The following is a 23,524-nucleotide window of genomic DNA, read 5'->3' as shown; positions in this document are numbered from 1 at the left end:
AGATGAAGTTACAGGAGACTTAGAGGGGACACAGGACTGGACATGTGGAGCAGAGACCTGCGAAGGAGGGCGCACTTGCTTCTTTGCTTTGGACTTACCAGGGACTTGGGGGGCATGGAAGAGACACGTGGAGTCAAGAGAGAAAGTCATGGCTTAGAGACACATGGAGAGGATGACAATGGCGGCCTTTATCTTGTGCTTTAATTTTCCTCCTTTTTTCCAAGACTTGCCTGGCCCTTTTTGCCCCTTTTCCTGTGGTTCCCTGTCAGATGGTGCCTTAGACTTGTGGCAAACTTTTGGGTTTCAGTGTCCCCACTTTGGGCCAACCCTGCCTGGCTGGGCATTTACCCACCAGGGGATGGGTGACTTTGGGTGTTTCACTGCTGGAGGCTGGGACTGGAAGTTCAGAGCTGCCACTGACCTGCTGTGTGATAGCAAACAAACAACTCAACCTCTCTGAGCCTCATTTATATCCCCATGAAAATGGGCTATCGAGGGGATTCAACACAAGTGGATACCATCTTAAGGTATCTAGAAAGTATCTTAACAAGTGGTGTGTAAGGCAGTAATGAAATGGGTCCTCAGAGCCTGGTGCCCAGTAGCCTGTCCAAGGGCAAGAGTGGCTGAGGTCTAGTCTTCCCTCAGCCCCTGCTTGTTCCCACCCGCCTCCATCCCTGCAGGGACTCACTATAGAAGGAGCAGAGAACAAAGGGGGCATCTGAGTAAAGAGTAGCAGAAATGAGAGATGGGGGGCCAGATGTGAAGGTAGAAGAGAAGGATGTGAGGTTCTCTGTGCCAGGCACTATGGGGCAGGTATGTAACTGGGTGGGTTTCATGGTCTCTTCCACTTTCTTTCAAGAAATCCCCTTTTGTCCTGAGCGGTTGGAGTTTCTATTGTTTGCCATCAGTCCCCTCTGGTTGCTTAGAGGAGAAAGGAAAGTGGGGTGGGTGGGGTGAACTACCTGGTTGATCTCTGAGGACAGCACCCAGTTGTCCTTGGCCACCAGCATCTTCAGGGAAGAGACGTTGTTGTAGCTCAGGTACACCTGGATAGAGCACACAGAGGAGCTTCACTTTCTCTGCTTCCTCAGGGCTTGGTGCTGAGGCCGAGGAACTTGGGCCATGGGGGAGGTGGCACTGGGGAGAGCCCTGGGCTTTGGGAAGGAGGCCAGGCTTGGTCATTCTCTGCGTGACTCTGGACAAGTCACCCGTCTCAGGGCTTCCTGCCAAAATGGGAGGGAGACGTGGGGTATAGGAAAACCCTTTGCTGACTGTACCTATCTTGGGGCATGGCATTAGTGTCCAGCCCTCTTCAGGCCCGCCTCCAAACCCACTTTGGTTTGGGGAGAGGGGAGCCCCCAGAGGGCCTGAAGACTGTTCTCTTGGAGCAGAGGGTCTTACCTGGTTGCTAGGGTCCCAGGGGACTGACAGGGGCATCTCCGTCTGCTTACAGGACACAATGTACCTCCTGGGAGAGAAGGAAGATGGCAACCTTGGTCTTTTGGCAGCCCATTTTTTTCTTTTTTCTTTTCTTTTTTTTTTTTTTTAAGATTTTGTTTTATTTATTTATTTATTTATTTATTTATGCAAGCACTGGGTACAGCCAGAAGCACGGGAGGGTGAGAGAATTCACCAGAGCCAGAGCGGGGAGCAGAGCAGGCAGAAGGACCGAAGTACACTGCTGAGGGGAGCAGCGGGTGGCAGGAGAGGTCTCTGCGCCATGTGGGACCCTCCTCTGGTGGCCGAGGAGCAGTCGGGGATCGAACCGGCGCTGCAGAGGCCCAGGCAGCTTTGCAACCCAGCGCTCAACCGCTGCGCCACCGGGGAGGCCCTGGCAGCCCATTTTTTTCGATAGGCTTCACCGTAGACCTACTGTGTGCCGGGTCCTGTGTGCCTAATGCAGTGGGAGAGATGCCTGTGAGGTGGCCATGGAGACTGGATGGTCACACAGAAAACAGAAGCTGAGAACATAGTCTCAGAGGCAACAGTAGATGGGGAGCCGGGGTCCTGGGGGAAGTAGGCTCAGACCCCACACCTTTGTTGAGTAGTCCACTCCAGCCAAGTGATGTCACACTCATGCCTCAGTATCCTCATGCAGAATGGGATCGGGGTCACAACTGCCTGATGGTGTCATCACAAGAGAGGCACATGGGGTTGGCAGATTCTCCATCCACGCACCTTTCTTATTAACAGTGGTCTGAGAAGCCCGGTGTGAGCACTGAACTTTCAAGTGTGTAAAGTGCTTTGAGTGTTTCACACCTGGGTTCGCACCTTGAGCAAATGCATCTCCCTGAGCTTTTCTTACTTCATCTGCCAAGCAGCCAACAGAGTCCATGAAGGAACACGTGAAAATTGGCAGACCCAGCCAGATTCAAATCTCACTCTGCCAATCATTCCTGTCTGTATGTCTGTTGCCACCAAACACCCCTGTTCTCAGTGTCCTGTCCTGTACCATGGGTCCGCAAAGCCACTGCACAATAAAGTGAACATAAGAGGCTGCATGGATATGAAGGGCCCAGCCCAGAGCCAGCATGGCGGCAGCTCTGGAGAAATGAAAGTCGCAGGGGCCAGGCAGAGGCCCTGAACCCTGTGTCCCCACCCAGCCCCACTTGCCTGTCCAAGCGGATCTTCCTCCTGGCACTGGCCTCCCGGTACCGCCGCTCACCATCCTGGGGAGGGAAGCAGGGACAGACTGTGGTGTGGGTGGGATGCTTAGCTTGCTCTCCCCACCCCAACACCACTGCTCTCTGCCCCCCAAGGGCCCAAGGAATCCCTGCAGCCCTAAAGTGGAGTTCAGGTCTCACTGAAGCAGCCACAGTCAAAGCAACCTGCATGGGCAAATGTTGGGGACTGAGCTCCAGCCCCAGCTTCCCTCAGACTTACGTGACTTGGGCAACAGCACCTGCCCTCCTGCAACTCAGATTGCTCCTGGGTAAGTGGAGATTCCTAATGGGTATCTGTTAGTTAATAAGTAGCACATGCACTGCACACTCGCTATGTACGGGACACTCTTACAGTCCTTTCTGTGCAAAATCCCATCTAAGCTTTGCAACAATCCTCTGCTGTTAGTACTATACCCATTGCACAGGGGAGGAAACTGAGGCACAGACCAGTTTAGTGTCTTGCCCAAGGTCACAGGAGTAAGCAGTAGAACCAGGAGCAAAACCCTAATGGCCTGGAGTTCACCCTAATAATCACTACTTCTAAAGCCTCCCCACTCATGAGCATTAAATGGCGAAGGTCCGAAAGGCACCCTGTGGACTGTATACCACCTGGCCCACCCACCGGTTTCCTGAACCCCCACCTACCACCTACTCTACTGCCCAAAGTCCACCTATGGAGCAGGGGTTTTCACAGCCCATGCTTGGCCCTGTGAGGTGGGCAGACAGAGTGGTGAGCCTTCCCAGAGAGAGGGAACAACTTCTCGAAAGTCACTTCCTGTAAGTGAGCCAGGGCATGGCCCACAGGAGGCATAAGGGAGCACTTTTTTTTTTACAGTCTTTGAACCCAGCCCCTGGCTTTCATCTCTGCCCTATCACCATTATCATAGCAGTCACCACGTACTGATGCCCACAGGGTTCAGCCAGACACAGCGTCAGTACCTCCAAAGACAACTCACTCCATAGCCTTGTGAGGCTGGGATTGCAAATACACCCACTTTACAGATGGGAACTGGAAGCTTGCAGAGGGCACCACCAAACCATGGCGAAGGCAGGGTACCAACCCAATCTGACTCCTAAGTCAGTGCTCTTCCAACTCTACAGGCTTGTGAAGGCCTAGCAACACCCAAGTACGAGCCAGGCTCACCCACGTGGTCTTTCAGATAGAACAAGGGCCCCACCTTGCACAGGGGCATTTCCAGGAGTCACACTGGGCGCTCAAAACTGGCTGTGTCCCCCCACAGAGGTGCAGGGCTGATCCCGGTGCTCCCCAGGCCTCACAGGGACTTGCAGGTCCCACCACTCCAGGGTAGCACTGCCCCTACTCACCCCAGGCTGGGGCCGAATCCAGGGCAGCATCCGAGGCTGGTTATCCGCATCCAGGACCACAAAGGTCATGAAGGCGCTGTTGATGTGCCGCCGGTGGGCCTCGGCTTCTTGGCGGTAGGCCTCCACGCACACGCCCACCTCCATGCTGAGGGCAGGGAGGGACATGTCCACGCTGGACAGCCCTTCCCCGCAGCACTCCCTCATGCACACTCTTACCGTTCTTTCAGCGGTCAGATCAGACCCGCAGGGAACCAGAACAGTTCCCCTCATGAGCGCTGGCAGAGCGCAGACAGCCTGCCCGGCCTGCCCAATCACTGGGGACACAAATGAGCAAGACTGCCTATTCCGTGCACTCATGAGCTACCAGCTGGGGGAGGGGGGCAACAACATAGATATAAAATATATCATGGTACACTGCAAAGAATTATGACAGGACCCAAATGAAGAGGTAGAACATAGAGCTAGTTAGAAAACACGCTCATCATGCACACATTCCCAGCGCTTAACAGCTGTGCCCCGACAGCTTGGTGGCTGATGTCGCTGTACATCTTTCTGTCTTTATTAATTAAAAAGTAGCAGTCACCACCCTTCCCTCTCAATTTGGAAGGCTAAGAGCCCAGAACACAGGAAACCAAGATCTAGGTCAGGACCATCATGCCTGAGTCACACGACAGTTAGGAAGAGAACAGGAAGCAGGAACTAGGGCTTCTCGTTCAGGGCTTTTTCCCTGCATAGCAGCAGAATATGTGCTGAGTAGACTGTGAACATGAATACTAACGCAAGCGGCAGCAAAGGTTGGCCATCACCACGTGTTTTTCTGGCTTTCTGCTAGTAACACTTCATTGCATCCTCACAACTATGAGATACTTATGGTGAGCATCTTATCACAGTGAAAGGACTGAGACTCAGAGGGGTTAAGTAACTTGCCCAAAGTCACACAGACAATAAGGGGTGGAGCCAAACAGGATCCCAGGTGGCCTGGTTCCAGATCCCTCACTTTTAACCACTACACTATAATCTCTGAAATCACCAAAAAGATACAAATTTAAAGTAAGTTTTCGTGGGAGCATCAGGTAAGTGCTTTGGGGACTAATTGTTTTCAGAAATGGGTGGGATTAAGAGGTGGTCTGCGATCTCAGCACCCACAGCATGCCAGGCCTGGAGGCTGGAGCTGGAGGCAGACACATAGAGCACGTGGTGTGCCTGAGGGAGCCCAGAGAGAGGGACCTCAGAGCTGCATCTGGGCGATGGTGAAGGGAGCCAGCAGCCAGGCAGGGCTGAGAGCTCATGTGCAGGACAAAGGGTTCCTGGTAGCTCTGCCAGCAGGGTCCCTCTGGGGTCAGAGGAGCCCTCAGCCCCAGGGCCCATCCCGCCCATCCCAGCCCCTCACCTGTTTTTGAAGGCATTATTCACAATGGCCTTGAATACCAGGCGGTCCCCAACCTGGGATGGGCCCCGGAAGTGGAACATCTCAATGGCCTTCAGTGTAGGGAGAGCGCGGCACAGTCGACTGCAGGGGGCCAGGGTTTGGGAGAACAGAAGAAATGCCCCAGTATTTCAACCACAGTCTTGGGCAAATAACCTCCCATACTCCATCACCCAGACCCAGTGCAGAACCATAGGCTCTGCCCTCTGGCCTGCCACCCAAACCAGTGAACAGCACAGAACCACCCAAGGAAATAGAACTGAAGTCCCATTTCACAGCTGAGAATACTGAGGTCTAGGTGCATGGCTGAGTATTGAGGTGACAGAAGAAAACCTAGGGCAGGGCTTAGAAAAATTCCTTTCCCATTTTCCTTTCCATCTTCACACCTTAGCACCTGCTGTTCCTACTCCTAGAAGCCCTCCCTTTACCCAAAACTACTTCCCAAGCAAGTGCTCCTCCTTCAGGGAGACTTCCCTGACTATCCCAATTCTGATTCTCCTCTGAGCTCATCACACTCATAGCCTGTATCCAAAAGGTTAACACAGAGGAGAGCGACTTGAGCAAGCCTCTAAAGGGTGAGGAGCATGCACCTGGATGAAGTGGCTGTATGCTGGTGCAGGCAAAACTGGCAGAGGGCATACCAAGTACAAATTCACAGCGCTATGACAGTGTCCGTGAGTGAATGTCAGTTACCAAAACTATAAAAAATACCCTGACATTTAGAGAACAAACCCCAGACAGGTGTAGAGGCTGTAAGAGAAGAAAGAAATTATTTCCCCTTGTGGAGCAGGGAACAGTCACAGAGGCTTCGCGGAGGAGGTGGGCAGGATTTTACCTGACCTAGAATAGTAGGGGTGCCATGGCAGGAAGTAAGACCAGGAGGCAGGGCCACCGCTGGGAATGCAGAGGGTGAGACTTGGGGAGGTAAATGGCTTGATTTGAAGGGAGCATAAGATACAAGGGAAAGAGTATGCAGGGAGTCAAGGAGAGGCCCAGAGCCAGGTCAAGGAGCATGGTGTTTTTCAAACAGGGGATGGAAACCATCGAGAAAGGACTGATGAGCTCACAGAAAAGCATTCCTCTCTGGTTCTCTGGGTCTGAAAGCCCCACTTACCCTAAAAGCATAGCCAAGCTCTTACACCTTGATGCTAACACCAAGCTGGGGAGCAGGCCAAAGGAAGAAGGAGCAGGAAGGGGGTGTAGAGGCGGACTCTCTCCCCTTACCTGGCTGCAATGGTGGCCACGTTCTCCATCCAGGCCATGATCTGGCCCCCAAAGGCATTGCCCTGGTGATTGGCATGGGGGGGCAGGACCAGCTCCACACTCTCCACACGGGTGCTCTCAGCGGGCACCACGTGGCTACAGTCTCTGCTGTCCAGATCTGCGCAGGAGGGGGCTGAGGGAGGGAGGCAGGAGGTGAGATGGTTCCCAAGGGCAGGCTGTCCCCACTGGTAGCCTGGAACCCCCATCACCGAACCAGATTCTTCCTCTACACAAAGTGTGCTGAACCTGGATGAGGCATGGCAGGAAATAACGATGAGGCACTGGACAGAACACCAGCTTAGAGACAGGACATACCGAATCTGCCTCAGCCCCACCCCATGAGGGCTGTGTGACCTCCAGAAAATCAAGTAACCTCTCCGAACCTCAACTCCTTCATCTGCAGAGGGCAGAAATGAGACTCCACCTGACATACTGTGAAGATGAAATGTGATCGCGGTCACAAAGCACTGAGCACCAGCCTCGTACACACACCACACCGTACCACAAAGGAGAGCTCTCCCCTCTCTCTGACCTGACACACTCCATCCCTGGGGGACAATGGCATTAGGATGTCCTCAGTAAAAGAGGCGAGAGTATAGGTAGGGCCTTGGGGTCAGGGTGACATGCCCCACCTAACCCATGCCCCACCTAACCTAACTCATTCCTCTTCCTTTCCCAGGGAGAGACCTCACCAGGAGGACACATCAAGGAGAAGACATTTTTCTGGTCTTGCAGGCTGCTTGGAGATGTCATAGAAGGGGAGAAGAGAGGTTGGCAACAGCCTAGCCAAGGTCCAAAGACAGTCCGGCAGGACAGTCACAGGCACAATGGAGCCGCTGTCTTAGCTGGAGCTGAGGGCAGGCAGAGCGACAGCACTAGATGAAGCTGAGTGTCTGCTGGGCTGGGAGGCCAGGCAAAGGCACTTGGATGGGTCCTTGGCTAGGATGCTGTCAGAGCAGGACGGATTCAGAAGGGATGATGGCTTAGGGGACCTCAGTGATGGGAGGAAGGGCTGGGTCTGCCCAGCCACGGCCCCTAGGCTCAGTATAGAGAGGGTACTTGGAATTCACAGTACACCTCTCTGCTTTCACTGGGGCTAGCCACTGCTGTGTGCTCTCTCCCCACCCTGGGAGCTGCACCCCATCTGTTTTGTCCTAAAATTGCATCTTTTAGGCTCAAGGAAGACTCTGCATGATATCATTCTGGAGACTGGTGAACAAACCCCTTGGACCTTTGTCCAGGCTGTGCCCTGTGTCAAAATCCTACCAGCTCAAAGTAAACTTTGGTGAGCTGGTATAGATCAATCTCTCTTTTTTTTTAAAGATTTATTTTTATTTATGCATACAAGAACCGGGGTGTAGGCCAGAGTGGGGAGCAGGGAAGGTGGATCTACTGAAATACACTGCTAAGGGGAGCAGTGTGACAGGAGAGGTCTGCTGTGCCATGTGGGTAGCTCCCTGGCCAGGGATTGAACTCATGCCATGGTGGCTACCAATAGTTTGATAGGCAGAGACTTTAACCCCTGCACCATCAGGGAGGCCTGGGTATAGAACAATCTCTAAGATACATTTTAAAGGGGAAAAAAGCCATCTCAACATACAAGCAGTATGTACTGTGCTTTCCCTTTGGGGTAAAAAGGAGTCAGGTAATATGTACTATGCTTAAATACACAGGGAACACTTTGGGAAAGATGCCCCCAAATAAGTAACTTAGAGTGTTGACTCTGAAGGGGCCTGAATACTGGGGTAGGAGATAGTCTTGCTTTTTATTCTATAGCTACATCTATATATTATTTCTACTTCTAGTCTTTATATCTAAGCTCATCCATCCATCCACCCCTCCATCCACGTGTGTTTTAAAAAACCCTATAGTTGTCAAGGTCAAGCTCAATACTACCCTCCTGAATGCCTTGAATCCTAGAGGCACAGAGCACTTGATGTACATCTAACTCCATCTTCACAGTGCTGGGACCTGGACAAGAGGCCAGCACTCCCCTTTGCCTGAAGGAGACCTGGAGGCTGGAGGGTCAGCCAGGCCTGAGGCCACCAGTAGGTGGACATCCTGAGAAGACACCACTCCTCCCTCTGCGCAGTGGGGACGCAGGGTAGGAGGCATGCAGGAGGCCAGTGGCCCACTGCCCCCACAGCCACTCACCATCCTGAATGACACAGTTGGCCAGGAGGTCCTCGATGGTGTCAGCGTAGAAGAGTCGCATGCGCCGGCGCTCAGCTGCCACGCTGTGCTCAGTCTTCTCCTCTTCCGTCCTCGGCGTGATCTGTTTCAGCTTCACCTGCGGGCAGAGGGGCAGAGGGGTGCTCAGAACAAGTCCCTGAAATAGCACAAGGGCTTGCCCTTTGGTCACCATCTTACTCCTGGGGTTGGCAGATCATTACAGGTCTTCACGCCTCCTTGATCCCCGTCTTCCTGTCTCTGTGACGACACATGCATCATATTCATCCTCCAAGTATCCCTCGCCCCCTTATTAGGCAAAGGCACAGAGGAAGGCGTATGTCACCGCAGGGTTTGCAAGGGAACAGTAAGACCTGAAGAATCCTCAAGTGAGAGGCACAGGAGGAAGTGGGCATAGGAGAGAGGGAAGACCCCTAGGGTTGGATTGAAGTGGGGGTGGGGCTTCCTTTGGGGGCTGTGGATTCCCTGCTAAGTTCCCACCTTACCATCCACCAGCCCCAGCCTCATCACCTGGTCCAGTCCTGCCTTGACAGGTCCCAAATGTCCCAGCAGCACAGAGTGGCCAGGTGTAGCCACTTACCTTGGTGAACTCCCTCTGGGCCACAAAGGTGGCCAAGGCCTTGCACACGACCCATTTCTTCTCAGAGCACATGTCCTCAGAGGTAACCTGGATGCCCACCTGGAGGACAGTAAGGTGGAGGTAAGAGCCAGAGCTCACTATCACAATGCACCACAGCTCGAGACAGGAAGTCCACCCCAAGTCTGGCCACTGGTATTTCTGTATCACCTACTGGGTCTAGAGGACCGATTCTGATTCTGAACAAGGGTCGATTCTGATTCTACTCCTTGTTCCCTGGGAAACCTTGAGTGAGTCACTTCCCTTCTCTGGACCTCAGTTTCCTATAAAATGGGAGTGATCCTACCTACGCTCCCAGGGTTATTAAAAGGATAAAAATGAGACTGATCTACAAAAGGGCTTAAGGCAGATAAAACTGAGAGTGGCCAAATTCAAAGAACAGACACCTGAGGATGGCTGGGGGTGCCTAAGTATTTGTGGGGTGCCAGAGACACAGTCAGGACTCTGCTATCCCTGCCTCTGTGGTCCCTCAGTAACCCCTGGCCCAGGTGGGTGAAGTTGCCTGGACCTGACCTCCATAGGTAGGAAAGAGTCCCTGCCAGAGCTCACAGAGCCCTGCAGCACAGGAGTCATGTCCCCATTTTACAGAGGGGGAGACAGAGGCTATGGGAGCTAAACTAGTGGGCCGAATACTCTCCCTGCTCCAGTCTAGTTGTCCCCAGGCTCAGTGACAGCAACTATTTTCTCCCACTTCTATGACCACCTGGCTGCCAGGAGAGGCTCTGAGGCTCAAAGGCCAAGATACTGGATGTCATGTCCCAGGTTGGAATCTATGTGGTTTATGGCCCTGGGCCAAGTCCCTTCCCTTCCCTGAACTCCCTCAGATGCAGGGCTTTGGACAAGAAGATCTTCAAGATACTCCCAGCCCTGCCAGCTATTTCAAAATCCCGCTGCCTCAACCAGGACTCTGAATGTGAGTGTGCTAGGATGGGGGCTAAGAATGGAAAGAAGGAGAAGACCTACCCGCCCACCTCCAGGCAGAGCCCACCCCACACACCTCCATACTGGAGTTGAAGGCCCGGTTCACCTTGGCCTTGATGTTCACCACTTGTCCGACACTGGGGAGAGAGAAACAGGAGGTGACCCTTCCAGAGGGGACAGGGGAGGGAACAGAAGCCTAGGGCCTGCTGAGGGGAAGTGGCAGAACCCTGTCATGGCTCACAGAGCACATTCATATCTGCAATATCACCAAGTTCTCCAAGTAAGGCAGCAATGGTGTAAACCCATTTTACAGGTGGGGAAGCTGAGGTTGAGATAATTGCATCATTCCATTCACCTTCCCCTGCCCTCACTTTCTTTTGTGTCCCTTTGTCCAATTAATGCCCGAGTTTCCATTTGCTCTCTGCTCAATGGCCCCTGCTCAGGAAAGCCCTCCCTGCCCGACTGAGGTCCTGTAAGTTTCACCCTCTTATAATTCTTCCTGAGGGTTGACCTCTGTCTTCTCCACTGCCCTAAATTTCACTGGGGCAAAGATCACGTCTGTTTTGCTCATCATTGGCTCTCCAAGGCCTAGCACACAGCACAGAGCAAGCCCTCCATAAACAGTGGCCTATTGAATTAATGTAGTCCACACATATTAAATGTCTAATAAATGCAAAGGGCTAAAAACAGAGGGTGGGAAGAGAAAGGAAACATTTTTAAAATGCCTACTACTTGCCAGGCACTGTGCACTACCTCACTGATTCTCAAAACAAGGTTGGCAGAGAGGCTTGAGGAGGGATGGAGCATCAGAGGGGGTAAGCCATTTGCTCAAGGTCACCCAGCTAAGAGTGACAGTCAGGATTCTAGACTGATTTTATTGACTGCACTAGCTCCACTCTCTAGCTGCAGCTTACCCCTCTGGAATGATCCTCAGGTCTGGATGAAAAGTCAGATGGACTGGGGGAGTTGCCTAACTGGAGGCAGCAGGGGATGACCAGCTGCTGGAGTGTGGGAGGAGGCAGCAGGAGATTGGGTTCTGGCCTCATCGAGTCACCGAGTAACCTTGAGCATGTCCTTTCCCCTTTCTGCACAGTGGCTAATGAACAAGCAGAGCACAGAGCTTATTTCTTTCTGCAATGACATAGCCTCCTCCCCAGGACTAGGAAGGGCCCCTTCCAAGGGGCAGCCTGGTCAAGGGGCAGCAGTGGACATAGTGGCAAGGACCACAGAGGCCTGGGTTCTAATTAACCTCTACCTTCACTATCATGCTACAAGCTGTGTGACCTTGGATGAGTCACTTCACCTCTTTGAGCCTATTTCCTGGTCTGTAAAGTAAAAAAGCCATGATACTGAGGGTTAAGGGAGAGTAAGCAGCCGGAGCCTAGCCCAGGCCTGGCTCACGTTTGCCAGCGACTTGTCCACCCCTGGTCATTTTTTTTTTTTTAATATTTAAAGAGCAGATTTATTAGAAAAGGGACAGGATAGTAAAAGACACTTGCATAGTAGACACAAGTGGGCAGGAAGAGCTGACCACGAAGGGACAGGTTTCCTAAGAGAGGCCTGCATGGTTGCAGGCAGGCGCCCTTGAGGAGAGCTGCCTCCACTGAGGGCGGAGGAAGAAAAGTCAAGCTGCTGCCCTGCAGAGGGAGAAAGTTGGTGAAAGGAAGCAGCTGCATAGTCACAGGTGGGCAGACAGAGTGCTGCCTCCCTGGTCATTTTTTTAGCCATACTAATAATCACGTAAGGGACCGTTATTTTGAAGAAGAGCTACACACTGACATGTGGAGGAACAGAGAGTATGATCCTGCCATTTACTTGTAAGTGGTTCAGTTTCAAAGAGAGGGAGGGAGGGAATAAGTATATATATTTATTTATCCACATATAGATAAAGCACATTTAGCAAAATGTTAATTATTGAATCTCAGTGGTGATCATTACACTATTCAACTTTTCTCTCATTTTCTAAGTTTTCATGGTAAAAAATTAGGGAAAAAACTTCCATGATCCCTAAAATAAAAATCTATTTTCTGTGGTGCTAAAATAGAAAAAGAAATTTGTGACTCTCCTCCTCCTCCTCTTCTTACTCTTCTCCTCTTCCTCCTCCTCTTATTCTTAGCTTCCCCACAAGCCAAGAAGACACTCATTAGACTTCAGAACTTCTCTGCCTTCCTGACTCCCTTCCATCCCACAGACCAAACTGGGTCCCTCCCAGGGCATTGCCCGGCCTCCTCAGCTGCCCCTCTCCCCTGCAGGTGTTCCTCACATAGCAGAGGCAGCTCCCACAAACAACAGCCAGCTCATGCAAGCCCCTCCCCGGGACCAGCAGACTCAGGGGACCAAGGACATGGCCAATGACACCACAATGATGCCAACAGCAAACCCAGAGGATAGAAAACTCTAGGGGGCAAATGACTGGCTTTCCTCAACAAAGAAATTTCAAGTAAAAGGAGAGACAGAAAGACAGAGACAGAAAGACAGCAAAAGAAAGAGAGACATGGGAGTAAGGGATCTCACAGGGAGTTTAACATTTACAACCAAAGATAACAGACAAACACAGTGAATCCTCTCACCCCACCCCCATACAATGCATCAGCTCATGCTTGAACAACTTGATTCAACTTGATACGACTTCAATAAATTTAATAAATGGCATTTTCTACACCATTGAACTACAAAAAAATTAAATTAAATTAAATTAAAAAAATAAAATTAAATTTTAAAAAATTAAAAAAAAAATAATAAAAAAGACCGAAGAGACACAGCAGCTAAGTAGGGCTGTGTTTGCATCCTGACTTGAACTATAAAAATAACTGGAAAGCAAAACAAAGTCACAAGACTTGTGGGCAAGTGAATTCTGACTGGCTATTTGATGTTAGCGAGAAATTATTATCTTTTGTTTTAGATGTGCTGATGGTAGTAAGGTTATGTTTAAAGAATTCTTACGTTTTAGAGAGCTACATTTGAAATTTTTTAAATGACAAAAGCAAAAACAAAACCTTTCCCTAGCCTTTCCCAGGTGCCCGCCAGGCCTTTCCAAGTCACCAGTCATGCTCTAGGCCCTCCCCAACTTGCTCTCCTTCCCAGGATCCTTTCTGGTTTTTTCTATCCCTGCCTCATGAGAGTGCCAGATGCTGTGTTGGCAGAGCTGGTCCAGACACAGCTCCCCCAGCCTTCAAAGTGTCACTACATACAATGCAGACTGTGTAGGACCAATTCAAACACCTTTTCCAGGAAGTCTCCCTTGGTTATGTTCTATGCCCCAGACACATAGAAATATAACTTAATGGTTAAAAGCAAAGGCTCTGGGGCAGATTCCAAGCCTGGTAGGATGTCCTGTGTCCTCCACTAGCTGTATGACCTAAAGCAAGTTATTTTATTTTTCTGTGCCTCAATTTCCTTCATCTTTAAAGTGAGGATACTAATAACGAGGTTCACACAATGTTGTTCCAAGGATAGAATTCATTAATGTATTTAAAAAGCATTGACAAAGCTACCATACTAATGTGAGATGTTAATAATAGGGGAACTGGGTGTGGGTACATGGAAATTCTCTGTACTATAGTCAAAGATACAAATTTTTTTTGGTAAATCAAAAACTATTCTAAAATAAAAGGCAATTAGAAAAAGCATGATGAAGCACCTACATGTCAGAGCTCATTACTAGCACAGAACTTACCTGTTTTTTTTCCAGATTTATTTATTTATGCATACAAGAACTGGGGCACAGGTCAGAGGTGTGGGGGGTGAGAGGGTCTACCAGAGACAGAGTGGGGAGCAGAACAGGCAGATCGACTGAAGTACACTGCTGAGGGGAGCAGTGGGCGAGTCAGGAGAGATCTGCTGCGCCATGTGGGCTGCTTCCCACCCGGCCAGGGATTGAACTCATGCTGCAGTGGCTGTGGACAGCCTCATAGGTTGCACCCCAACCCCCTGCACCACCAGGGAGACCCAGAACTTACCTTTTGAAAAGAAATTTGCTTCTATAGCTGCCTCCCAGCAGACTGGGAGTTGCCAGGTGTGGGGACTATGCTTCAGGGACTTAAGCCCAGCAGGGGCCCTGGTCCAGAAAAGGTGCAAGCAGTAATGAAAGACTGAATGAAAGAATGCAGGGACCGGACAAACTTTTTCCTTAACTATCACACACTGGGCGCACACGAAGTTCTAAGTAAGCCCCGATGGGCTAGACGCTGAGGGAGAGTTCAGAGGCAGACCTCAGGCCAAAGCACTGAATGCAGCCCCTGCAGCCTGTCCTGCACCAGAGACTCAAAGTTCTTCTTGAGTCCCAGCAGAATAGAAGCAAAGCTTAGCATAGTGCAATGAAGAGCTTTCTAACAAATACAGACATTTTAAAACAAAACAAAGAGTAGTGAGCATATGTGAGCTATGTGACAGAAGCCATGTGAACAGAAGTTGAATGGTCATCTTCCAATTCAGACTGAGCCAGGACACCTTGCCTGGAGCCTCCCTACAGTAGAGTGACCATGATCCATACAGAATGTGCAAGCTCAAAAGACATCCACTGCTTAAGTCTAATCCTTCCATTTTGCAGATAAGAAAACTGAGGCCCAGAGAAAGAGATGGACTTCCCCAAAGTCACACAGCACTTGAAGTTGTCTCAACAATGCCCAATTCCAAGCCTGAAGCAACTTCCTTAGCCCCACCCAGGCCAAGGGAACCCACCCCATAGCACTCAGCAGCAGGCCAGCTCCTAACCCAATGCTGTCCCCAGAGGCCCTGCAGTCAGTCAGGTTACTGCTCCCTGAAGCTCCCCCACTGGATTTGCAAAGGCCCTTGGTCACACTATCAGGTTCCAGGCAGCACACAGGCTGACAAGGAGGGGAGACCTGGGTTCATGGTGAGGAGAACAGAGGAACCAAGAAGCGGGAGTGGCCACTTACCTGATGGTGTGCTCAAAATAGATGTCGTCCATGGAGGCTGTGACGCAGGGGCAGCCAGCGTGCCTCTCGGCTGGCATCAGAAGAAAGTCATGCGTTAGCACACTCCCTTGTCACTCAGGCCTCTGATCAAACAGCAGACCACTCAGTTAAGGCCAGGCCTCCTCGCCTGCAACCCCACACTCTTTACTTTTCTTTTAAATAGTAGTTTTACATAGTACCATACCCTGACCTGCTTTGATCTATCTGGCTGGCATCTCTCCCTTCTGCTCTGCTCTAAGCTATTGGAGGGCAAGGATCTTGCCTGCTTTGTTCACTGCTGTGCCCCATCCTGGAACAGTGCCTGGCACACTGCAGAGGCTCAGTAAGTAGCTGTGGAATGAATGAATGACCACTCTATGCTATTCTACTTCCCAGCCATTTTCCTGCCTGAGTCATTCTTACCCTCTGGAAACCCTTCTCTATCCCTAGGGCTGGGTCAGGACCTCTAACCTGTTCACCCAAAGTCTTGCTACCACTTCTCTTTCCCATTCCATCGAACAGCCCCATGGGGCAGCTACGCCGCTTGTTGGCACCAATATACACACACACCTCAGACTTCAAGCTCCCCCTGGGTTGGGGATGACTTGTTCCTCAAAAGCACTGAAATAAGTTCAATTCCACTGAACTCCACTCTACTCAATGCCAGGAACTGGGCAAGGCAGAGAGCATGGTCTCTGCCCATAGTGCTCCTAAGTCACTCTGAGAACAGCCACTTATAAGGCTGTGTGGTCCTGGAGCACAGCCCTGAGGGCATGGGACCAATGCTCAGAAATAAGGGGTTTTAGGGTTGAACAGATGGGCCCAAGCTGAGCAATGAGAAATTGGGGCGGGTATTTCAGGCAGGTGGACCAGCAAGAGCAAAGGCAAGACGCAGAACAAGGCACTCAGGGGGACAGTGACCCTCTCTGGAAACTGAGACCTCTTCTTTGGGTATGTGGTGGGGAGGGGACAGCTGGGCAGTGCAGTCTCACCAGACAGGCAGGCCGTGGTGTCGATCCACTTGAGTAACTGCCCGATGCTCAGTTCGTCACGCTGGTTGGTGTGGCAGGGCAGCACCAGCTGGCTCATCTGCACCTCTGTGGGGTTTCTATAGTCCTCACCGTCTGCCATGATGCCGTCCTTGTCCTCTGCACGTGAGGCTGACTTCCGGGAGGTGCGACTCGAGAACACAGAGGCCAAGCCCTGGCACACAGGGAGGGACAGAGAGGTCAGCTCACAGCAGGGCCTCCCGGGTCTGCCGGACCCTGAGAACGAAGGGTCAGAAGGAGAGGTGCGAGCATACCGGGGCCTCCTCCTACCAGAACCCAACCCCAAGAGTGACCATTGTCCTCCCGCCAGAGTCTCAGACCCCAGAGGATTCTCTGGATATCATTTATGCTCAGTTTCCTTTTAGCCAACAACATCATGTTAATACAACCTTGAACCTGAGGGGTGGGAAGGGGAGAGAGGAATTGAACAGAGAATTCAGTCCTCCTCACTTCAGCTCGTGGGCCAGCTTTTTACAGCTTTACCCTCATTCTTGAAAGATTCCCCTGTGAGCAGGGAAGCCCACCAGCCAACAAGCCTAGGAATATGTTTCTAGTCAAGTGTTTCAAGAAGCAGTTATTTCAGCCCCAAAGGGTTCCCTCCTGGGGCTCCTTCGTTCTAAGGACGTCAGAAGGACTCCCCCACTGGGTGCTCCCTGTCTTTAGCACCAGGCTCTGCTGTCTGGGAGGCTCGGGGCAGTCACAGGCCAGCTTTGTAATCCAGGACAGCAGTTGGCAGTGAGAAAATCTTCAAAGTCACGAATTATAAGTGGTGTTGTCATCCAGGGCCCAACTTGTCTCAATTCCCAGGGAGAAAAGGTGGGGGGAAACGCCTGGCAGTCCCTGGTATTAAAGGGATGGGGGAGAAGGGAAGCCAAGTTGCCATCAGGTCTCTCTGGCCTGCTCTTCCTAACCAGTCTGTGAAGGAGAGCTGGGCACATTTGTAAGTGTGAGGAAAGCCACAGGAAGAGGAGGTATGTGGGCTCCAGTTCCCACAGTCAGTGCCCACTCTGCTGGTGATAACATCATCAGGGCTATCCGACGTTTACATAGCATTTATTAAGTATTGAATCCTCAGAGCTTCCCTGGTGGCACAGGGGTTAAAGACAGTGCTATCAAGCTATAGGCAGCCACTGCAGCACCAGTTGGATCCCCAGCCAGCCAGGAAGCAGCCCACATGGTACAGCAGACCTCTCCTGCCTCGCCCGCTGCTCCCCTCAGCAGTGTATTTCAGTCAATCTGCCTGTTCTGCTCCCCACTCTCTCTGATGAATCCTCTTACCCTCCCCCCGCACCTCTGGCTTAGACCCCGGTTCTTGTACGCATAAATAAATCTTTTTTTAAAAAAGGTATCGAATACTTTCCTGAGCATTCAGTATGTACTAATTCAATTTTATCTGCACAACAAATCTCTGAGACAGGTACATTGCTCTCCTCATTTTATAAATGAGCAAATTGAGGCCGAAATAAGTGGCAATGCCCAGTTGTGATGCCAGAGGTCTGGTTGCTTGGAGTCTAAGCTCTGACCTCAGGACACAGCTTGCAGGGCCTCCTGGGACTGAAATGATGAGTCCAGGGTGCTGGGCCTGGATTCAGCAGCGAAGAGCTGGGACCAGAGGCTGACCCTGTTACAGTTGCAGGATGGGGGCAGAGAGGACTCCTGTTCTTCCTGTGAAGTTCCTATAGCTAATTCAATAAGTTCAAAACACATCAAGGTGACTTGTTCAAGGTCATTGGCCCCTAAGTAGTACAACTAGGACTTGAACCAGGCTGTCTGACCCAAAACAGTTTGGGGGTTCCCAAAGAAGTAGCTCATTTCTGAGAGCCCCTGGGTACTCAGTGCTAGGTACTGAGAAGAGAGGAGGGCAGCCGCCCCAGGTGCTCACAGGCTGGGTGGGAGCCTGCAGGATGCCAGGCTGCCAAGCTTGCAGGCTCTTACAGACAGCTCACAGGCTGTGGAGGTCCAAGCAGCAGAACTCGTCACCATGGTAACCACTGCCAAGGCATTTCCGGCCTGGTGTGCACTGGGGGCCTCATGGATGTGGGAGGAGGCAGGCAGACTCTATTCACCTACACTCTTCTTAAACCCCTCCCACAGCCAGGGGTTTTGAGCAGAATGTTCCAGAAAGACCCTGGAGAAAGCCAGGGAAATGGAGGCAAGATGTAGAAGGTAAGCAGGCAGAGAAAGGAAGCAGACCCTATGGGATATCTGGGCAGTTCTGGGCACACACACAGCTCATACGCTGCTATCACAGCTACCACCTAGCTGGAGCCTCAGAAGGACAGCATAGGGTAGGCCTGTGGACTCCATTTTACAGATGAGGGAAAAGCCCTGGACCAGCAGTCAGGATACCCGTGTTCCAGGCCTCTCTCTGCCTTTCACCTGATCAGTTCCCACTCCCACCAGCCTCCAATTTCCTATTTCCATTAGACTCTAAATGCCAGGAGGCAGGAACTTTGCCTTGTTTGTTTGTTCATTCATTCATTCTCCTCTGTCCTTTGAGAAGATCCTACTCTCATGCTCATGCTTAGAAGGGTCCAGCACATAGTAGGACCTCATCAATTGTTTGTGGAAGGGTGACCCAAGATAGATACAAGTCTAAATCCTAGCTGTGTCCCTTAGGTACTCTGATCCTGAGTAAGTTTCTCTCCTTTTGAGCTTCATCTGTCACTCACCAGGTGGGTGGGGAACAGGAGATTGCCAGTCCCCAAATACCCCCAGCTCTGATTCCAGAATTCTGGGGTCTAAGTGTGCTACAGAGCTCTGGCATGCCCAGCTGAGATTTCCAGTAAAGGAAGTTTAGGAGCCCTGCTGTCCTATCAAACAGGAACTACTGAATTCCTCAGAGCAGCTGAGTTCCCACTCCCTGCTCCAGGCAAGCTGAAGGACAAGCCCCACTCTGGTTATCCCCCCAAATCCACTCAAAGAGAGGAGTACAGAGAGCCCCTGGGCTGGAGCACAAGCAGAGGGAACAGCCTCTCAGATTCCAACTCCTTTCTCAGCTCTAAGGCAGTCTGTCCCCATCGGGGCAGGCAGGGCCAGGCCTCCTCCTAGTCCCAAGGTGGGCGGGCAGCCATCAGGGGAGGCAGGGGCGTGAATGGCCCAGGCAGAGCTTGGCCAATGGGGCCTTAGAGGCAGGCCACTCCTCCCAGAGCCAGTCAGGGGTGGGAGCAGAAATCCTGGCAAAGTCACAGCCTGGGCTGGCCAGGCAGACTGAGCCAAGACAGCTGACAGGGAGGGCAGGGCCAACTATGAAGGAGAGAGGGCATCTGAGGGTCAGAGACATGCCCTTTCAGATGGCAGCCATGCCAGATACTGGCCCCTGGCCACAGCTGACCTGGCCAGATTTGATAATCCCAGACTAGGACTCAGCTGGTTATACTGTGGGCTCTGTGTCCCACCTTCTGGGCCAGGCCCATGTCACAAACCTCCTGGTCCAGAGCAGGAGAGGCCACTTCACCTAATCCCTTCACAACTGGGGAGAATGAGGCACACAGAAGGGAAGGCTGGTTCAGGGTCACACAGCTAGGGGGCCAGGATGAGCCCTCCTGAGCCAGGGCTCCATCTAGGCAATTTGCACAAGCCACATTAACAGACTTAACCTGGATTTCCTCTGCCTCCACATAGCCAGGTACCGTTGGTGCAGCCTCCTCTCAATCTACCCCACTGCCCCTGTACACTCAAGTGCCCATCCTGCTCGCTCCCTGGATTTTTTCCACAGTCTGTCCATAGGCCTCCAGTCTCTCCCTCTCCTTCCAACACCAGAGGGACCTTTCCAGAAAGCAAATGCACCAACCTGACACCCACAATTTTCTGTGTCCTGCCTTGCAGAAGGACCAGGTCCAGTGCTCTTAACTCTTCCCACACAGGACTTCATTCTGTCACCTAGGACCATGCCTGGAGGGCAAGACTGACCAGGCACTTCCTTCCTCAAGATGCCTCGACAACTCCCCACTGCCCACAGAATCAAGGCCCCACTCTGCTTCGTGCAGCTGCTCTCCCAGCTCCAGAGCACAGGCAGCTCCTCAGAGCACCAGGCTCACCCAGCTCTATCCCTCCACCACGTGGGGGCCACTTCTGCCTATGAAAGCTTTATTGGCCCTATCTGCTAGGTAAATCCTCCTCCTCCCTCTCTAGTCCCTCACCCCACCTCTTCCCCAGGGAAAGTTAGGGCCTCCCAGGCCCCTGAAGCCTCGCCAGTCTCCACCACAGCACTGACCAAGCTGCAACATCACTGTTTTCACAGCCACCTCCTCCAGCAGACAGGCATTTCCATAGGATATGGGCAGATTTGGGCCTGGCACAGGGCAGGTCTGTGGCACGAAGCCCATGCCTCCCCTGACGGGGGCAGAACTGAAAAGTAGGCCCCAGGAGGCAGGGAGAAGTAGCCCTTGTCCTACTGTGGAACTGTATACCAAGCCCTGTGAAAGGCCTGGTTGTTTGAGCCAGGTCCACTGAGCAGTATGAGGGAACTGCCTAACCGGAGACCCGGTCCTTACAAGGGGGGCTCCAGTCCCTCCGAGACCAGGGTGGCCTCCTGGCATGCTCTGCACCAGCAAAGCAGGAGGATTTGTCAACAGCCTCAACTCTCCTGCAGGCCTGCTCCTGCCTTCTTCCCAAAAAAGGCTCTAAGGCAGCCTGTACATGAGCACAGGACACGTACACATTGCACGCACGCCAGCACTGAAAGGCAAACAGAACTAAGGAACAAAGGAGGAGGAGGGTGTGTGTGTTCAGAATGCAGTTGCACAGAGGCTGCTATAGAGAATTGTATTTGGCCTTGAGATTCCCAGCAGGTAAGGCAAAAAAGGGTAGCAGTGATACTAAACAATTAGGTACAAAGAGGGAGCCCTGGTCCATAAAGCCAGCCAGAGTGCTGGGAGGACACGGGTGGGCTGTTCCAGATAAACATCAGATCATGTCTTCATTCTAGAATATAACTAATGTCCCAGTTTCTCTATACAAACACCCTTATTTCAGCTATAGGATATGTTGGCATTAGCCTCTTTCAAGATTGTGGGGTGGGAAAGATAGAGAATTAAGTCAATTTTTTTTTTTAAACTTTTTTTTTTTTTATAGAGGCATGTTTTTATTTATTTATTATATTTGTTTGTTTGTTTTGTTTATACATGCGCTGGGTACAGTCAGAAGCGCGGGAGGGTGAGAGAATTCACCAGAGCCAGAGTGGGGAGCAGAGCAGGCAGAGGGACTGAAGTACACTGCTGAGGGGAGCAGCGGGTGGCAGGAGAGGTCTGCGCACCATGTGGGATCCTCCTCCGGTGGCCGGGGAGCAGCCGGGGATCGAACCGGCGCCGCAGAGGCCGCAGGCAGCTTCGCAACCCAGCGCTCAACCGCTGCGCCACCGGGGAGGCCCATTAAGTCAATTTTTTAATTAAACAACTCCTGTATGCCATTTATCTGGCTAAGATTTATTGAACATCTACTATGTATCAAGTTCTAAGTTAGGGGATTTCACAGGTTTTTATCTCAGCAATTTTATATCTACCCTAAAAGGCATAATTATTCTACCCACTTTACTAAGGAGCGAACCAGAGCTGATAGTGGTTACATTGCTTTTGAGCAGTTAGCAAGTGATAAAGTTTAAGTCCACCCCAGACCCACTGACCATTTACTTCTCTAATGCACTCCCCTAAGCCTCAGGGACAAGGAAGATGAAAGAAATTCTTGTCATCTGAGACTTAGAGAGAAGCAACCTAGTCAAGCCACAGTAAGTTGGTGACCAAGACGAGAAAACAGAGACCAGGGTCCTGAGTTTCTACCTAGAACCCACAGGCCTGAGGCAGGTTGATCAGGCAGGAGGCTTCCCCTTCTAACGGCCAACCCTTTGTAGACAGAGGGGTACAGCAGGCCTCCAAACTTCTAATGCTGCCCCAAGCCCCAAATGTGATGAGGAAGAGAGAGGCAAGGTAAGGGACACAATGGAAGCTGAGCTAAAGCAAGCCTTCCTCCACCCAGCTCCATCTCGCCTTCTTAAGCACAACTTCATTTCAGTCCAGTGCCTTCCTGTAAAGTTGACCATAAATGAACTTTTATCAGCTCATCATCCCCCGGAGACTGTGCACAAGTTAATTTTACCTCCTTATGCCTCAATTTCCTTGTCTGTCAAATGGGGTTATAATGAGGATTATAAAAGACAGCAAACCCGCGAGGGTAACTATAACCAAAACTACGAAAAATAAATGTTGGAGAGGATGAGGAGAAAAGAGAATCCTTGTGCACTAGTAGTGAGAATGCAAAATCCCTCCCTGAGCGACTGTGGAAAACAGGAGCTCCAAAAGTTGAGTATAGAAATAAAATGTGACCCAGCTGTTCCATTCCTAGGTATATAGAAAAGAATGAAAAGGACCCAAAAAGCGCTAATCCACCCATGTTCCCAGCAGCACTGTGCACTACAGCAAAAGGTGGAAGCGCCCCACATGTCCATCAACAGATCATAGTCTATGCGTATAATGGAATATTCAGACATAAAAAGGAACGCAGCATAGGCATGTCCTACAACATGGGTGAGCCCCAGAAACACTGAGCTAAGTGAACAAAGCCAGACACAAAAGATCACATATTGCATGGTTCCATTTATATAAATGGCCAGAACACAGAAATGATCCACAGAGACAGAAAGCAGAGTGGTGGTCGCGAGGCGCTGGGCGAAGGTGGAATGGGGAAACTGTTTAGCAGGTAAGGAGTTTACTTTGCAGTGATGGGACCAATTTGGAAGGAGACCGGCGGTGGCTGCACACCACAGTGAATGTGCCGCAGGCATTGAACTGTCCCCTCCAGAACGGTTCATTTTATGTCGTGTGAATTTCGCCTTCATAAATTATTTTTTTAACTCTAGAGATGCCATTTTAGACGAACATCAGGTACGTCTAGTCGTTTAAAATAAGTCAAATTGAATGTAAAATGCCAACAACATTTAAAAAGATGTAGGAAATAGGGTAGTTAACATGGTACCTGGCATGTGGAAAAGGTGCCAGATTTTATTATTAGCTTCCTGGGCCCCTGTGTCATCATCTGTCCAACGGGGCCGCTTAACTAGATGGTCTCCAAGACCGTCTAAAGACTATCTAGTTTTTCTTTCCATCCAAGAAAGGGTTTGGTTTGTGGGAAGAACTCCT

General features: G+C 51.1%; 1 protein-coding gene across 1 annotated transcript in view; it reads right to left on the bottom strand.

The window, feature by feature from the left end:
- Positions 1–23,524, bottom strand: part of ACOT11 (acyl-CoA thioesterase 11) — a gene marked incomplete at its 3' end in the record, with an annotated part of 41,313 nt that overhangs the window by 3,827 nt on the left and 13,962 nt on the right. Inside the window, exons 2-12 of the mRNA XM_084242624.1 lie at positions 16,335–16,545; positions 15,325–15,394; positions 10,503–10,563; positions 9,449–9,547; positions 8,833–8,968; positions 6,640–6,796; positions 5,380–5,499; positions 3,990–4,134; positions 2,614–2,669; positions 1,402–1,468; positions 963–1,046 (exon numbers count right to left, since the gene is read on the bottom strand). Coding sequence (XP_084098750.1) covers positions 963–1,046; positions 1,402–1,468; positions 2,614–2,669; positions 3,990–4,134; positions 5,380–5,499; positions 6,640–6,796; positions 8,833–8,968; positions 9,449–9,547; positions 10,503–10,563; positions 15,325–15,394; positions 16,335–16,545 — 1,206 coding nt within the window. The remainder of the gene's footprint in view (positions 1–962; positions 1,047–1,401; positions 1,469–2,613; positions 2,670–3,989; positions 4,135–5,379; positions 5,500–6,639; positions 6,797–8,832; positions 8,969–9,448; positions 9,548–10,502; positions 10,564–15,324; positions 15,395–16,334; positions 16,546–23,524) is intronic.

The sequence above is a fragment of the Talpa europaea genome (genome assembly GCF_964194135.1).
Source record: "Talpa europaea genome assembly, chromosome: 9".
NCBI lineage: Eukaryota > Metazoa > Chordata > Mammalia > Eulipotyphla > Talpidae > Talpa > Talpa europaea.
Note: the sequence above shows the minus strand (reverse complement) of the source record. Positions and strands in the feature narration are given on the sequence as shown.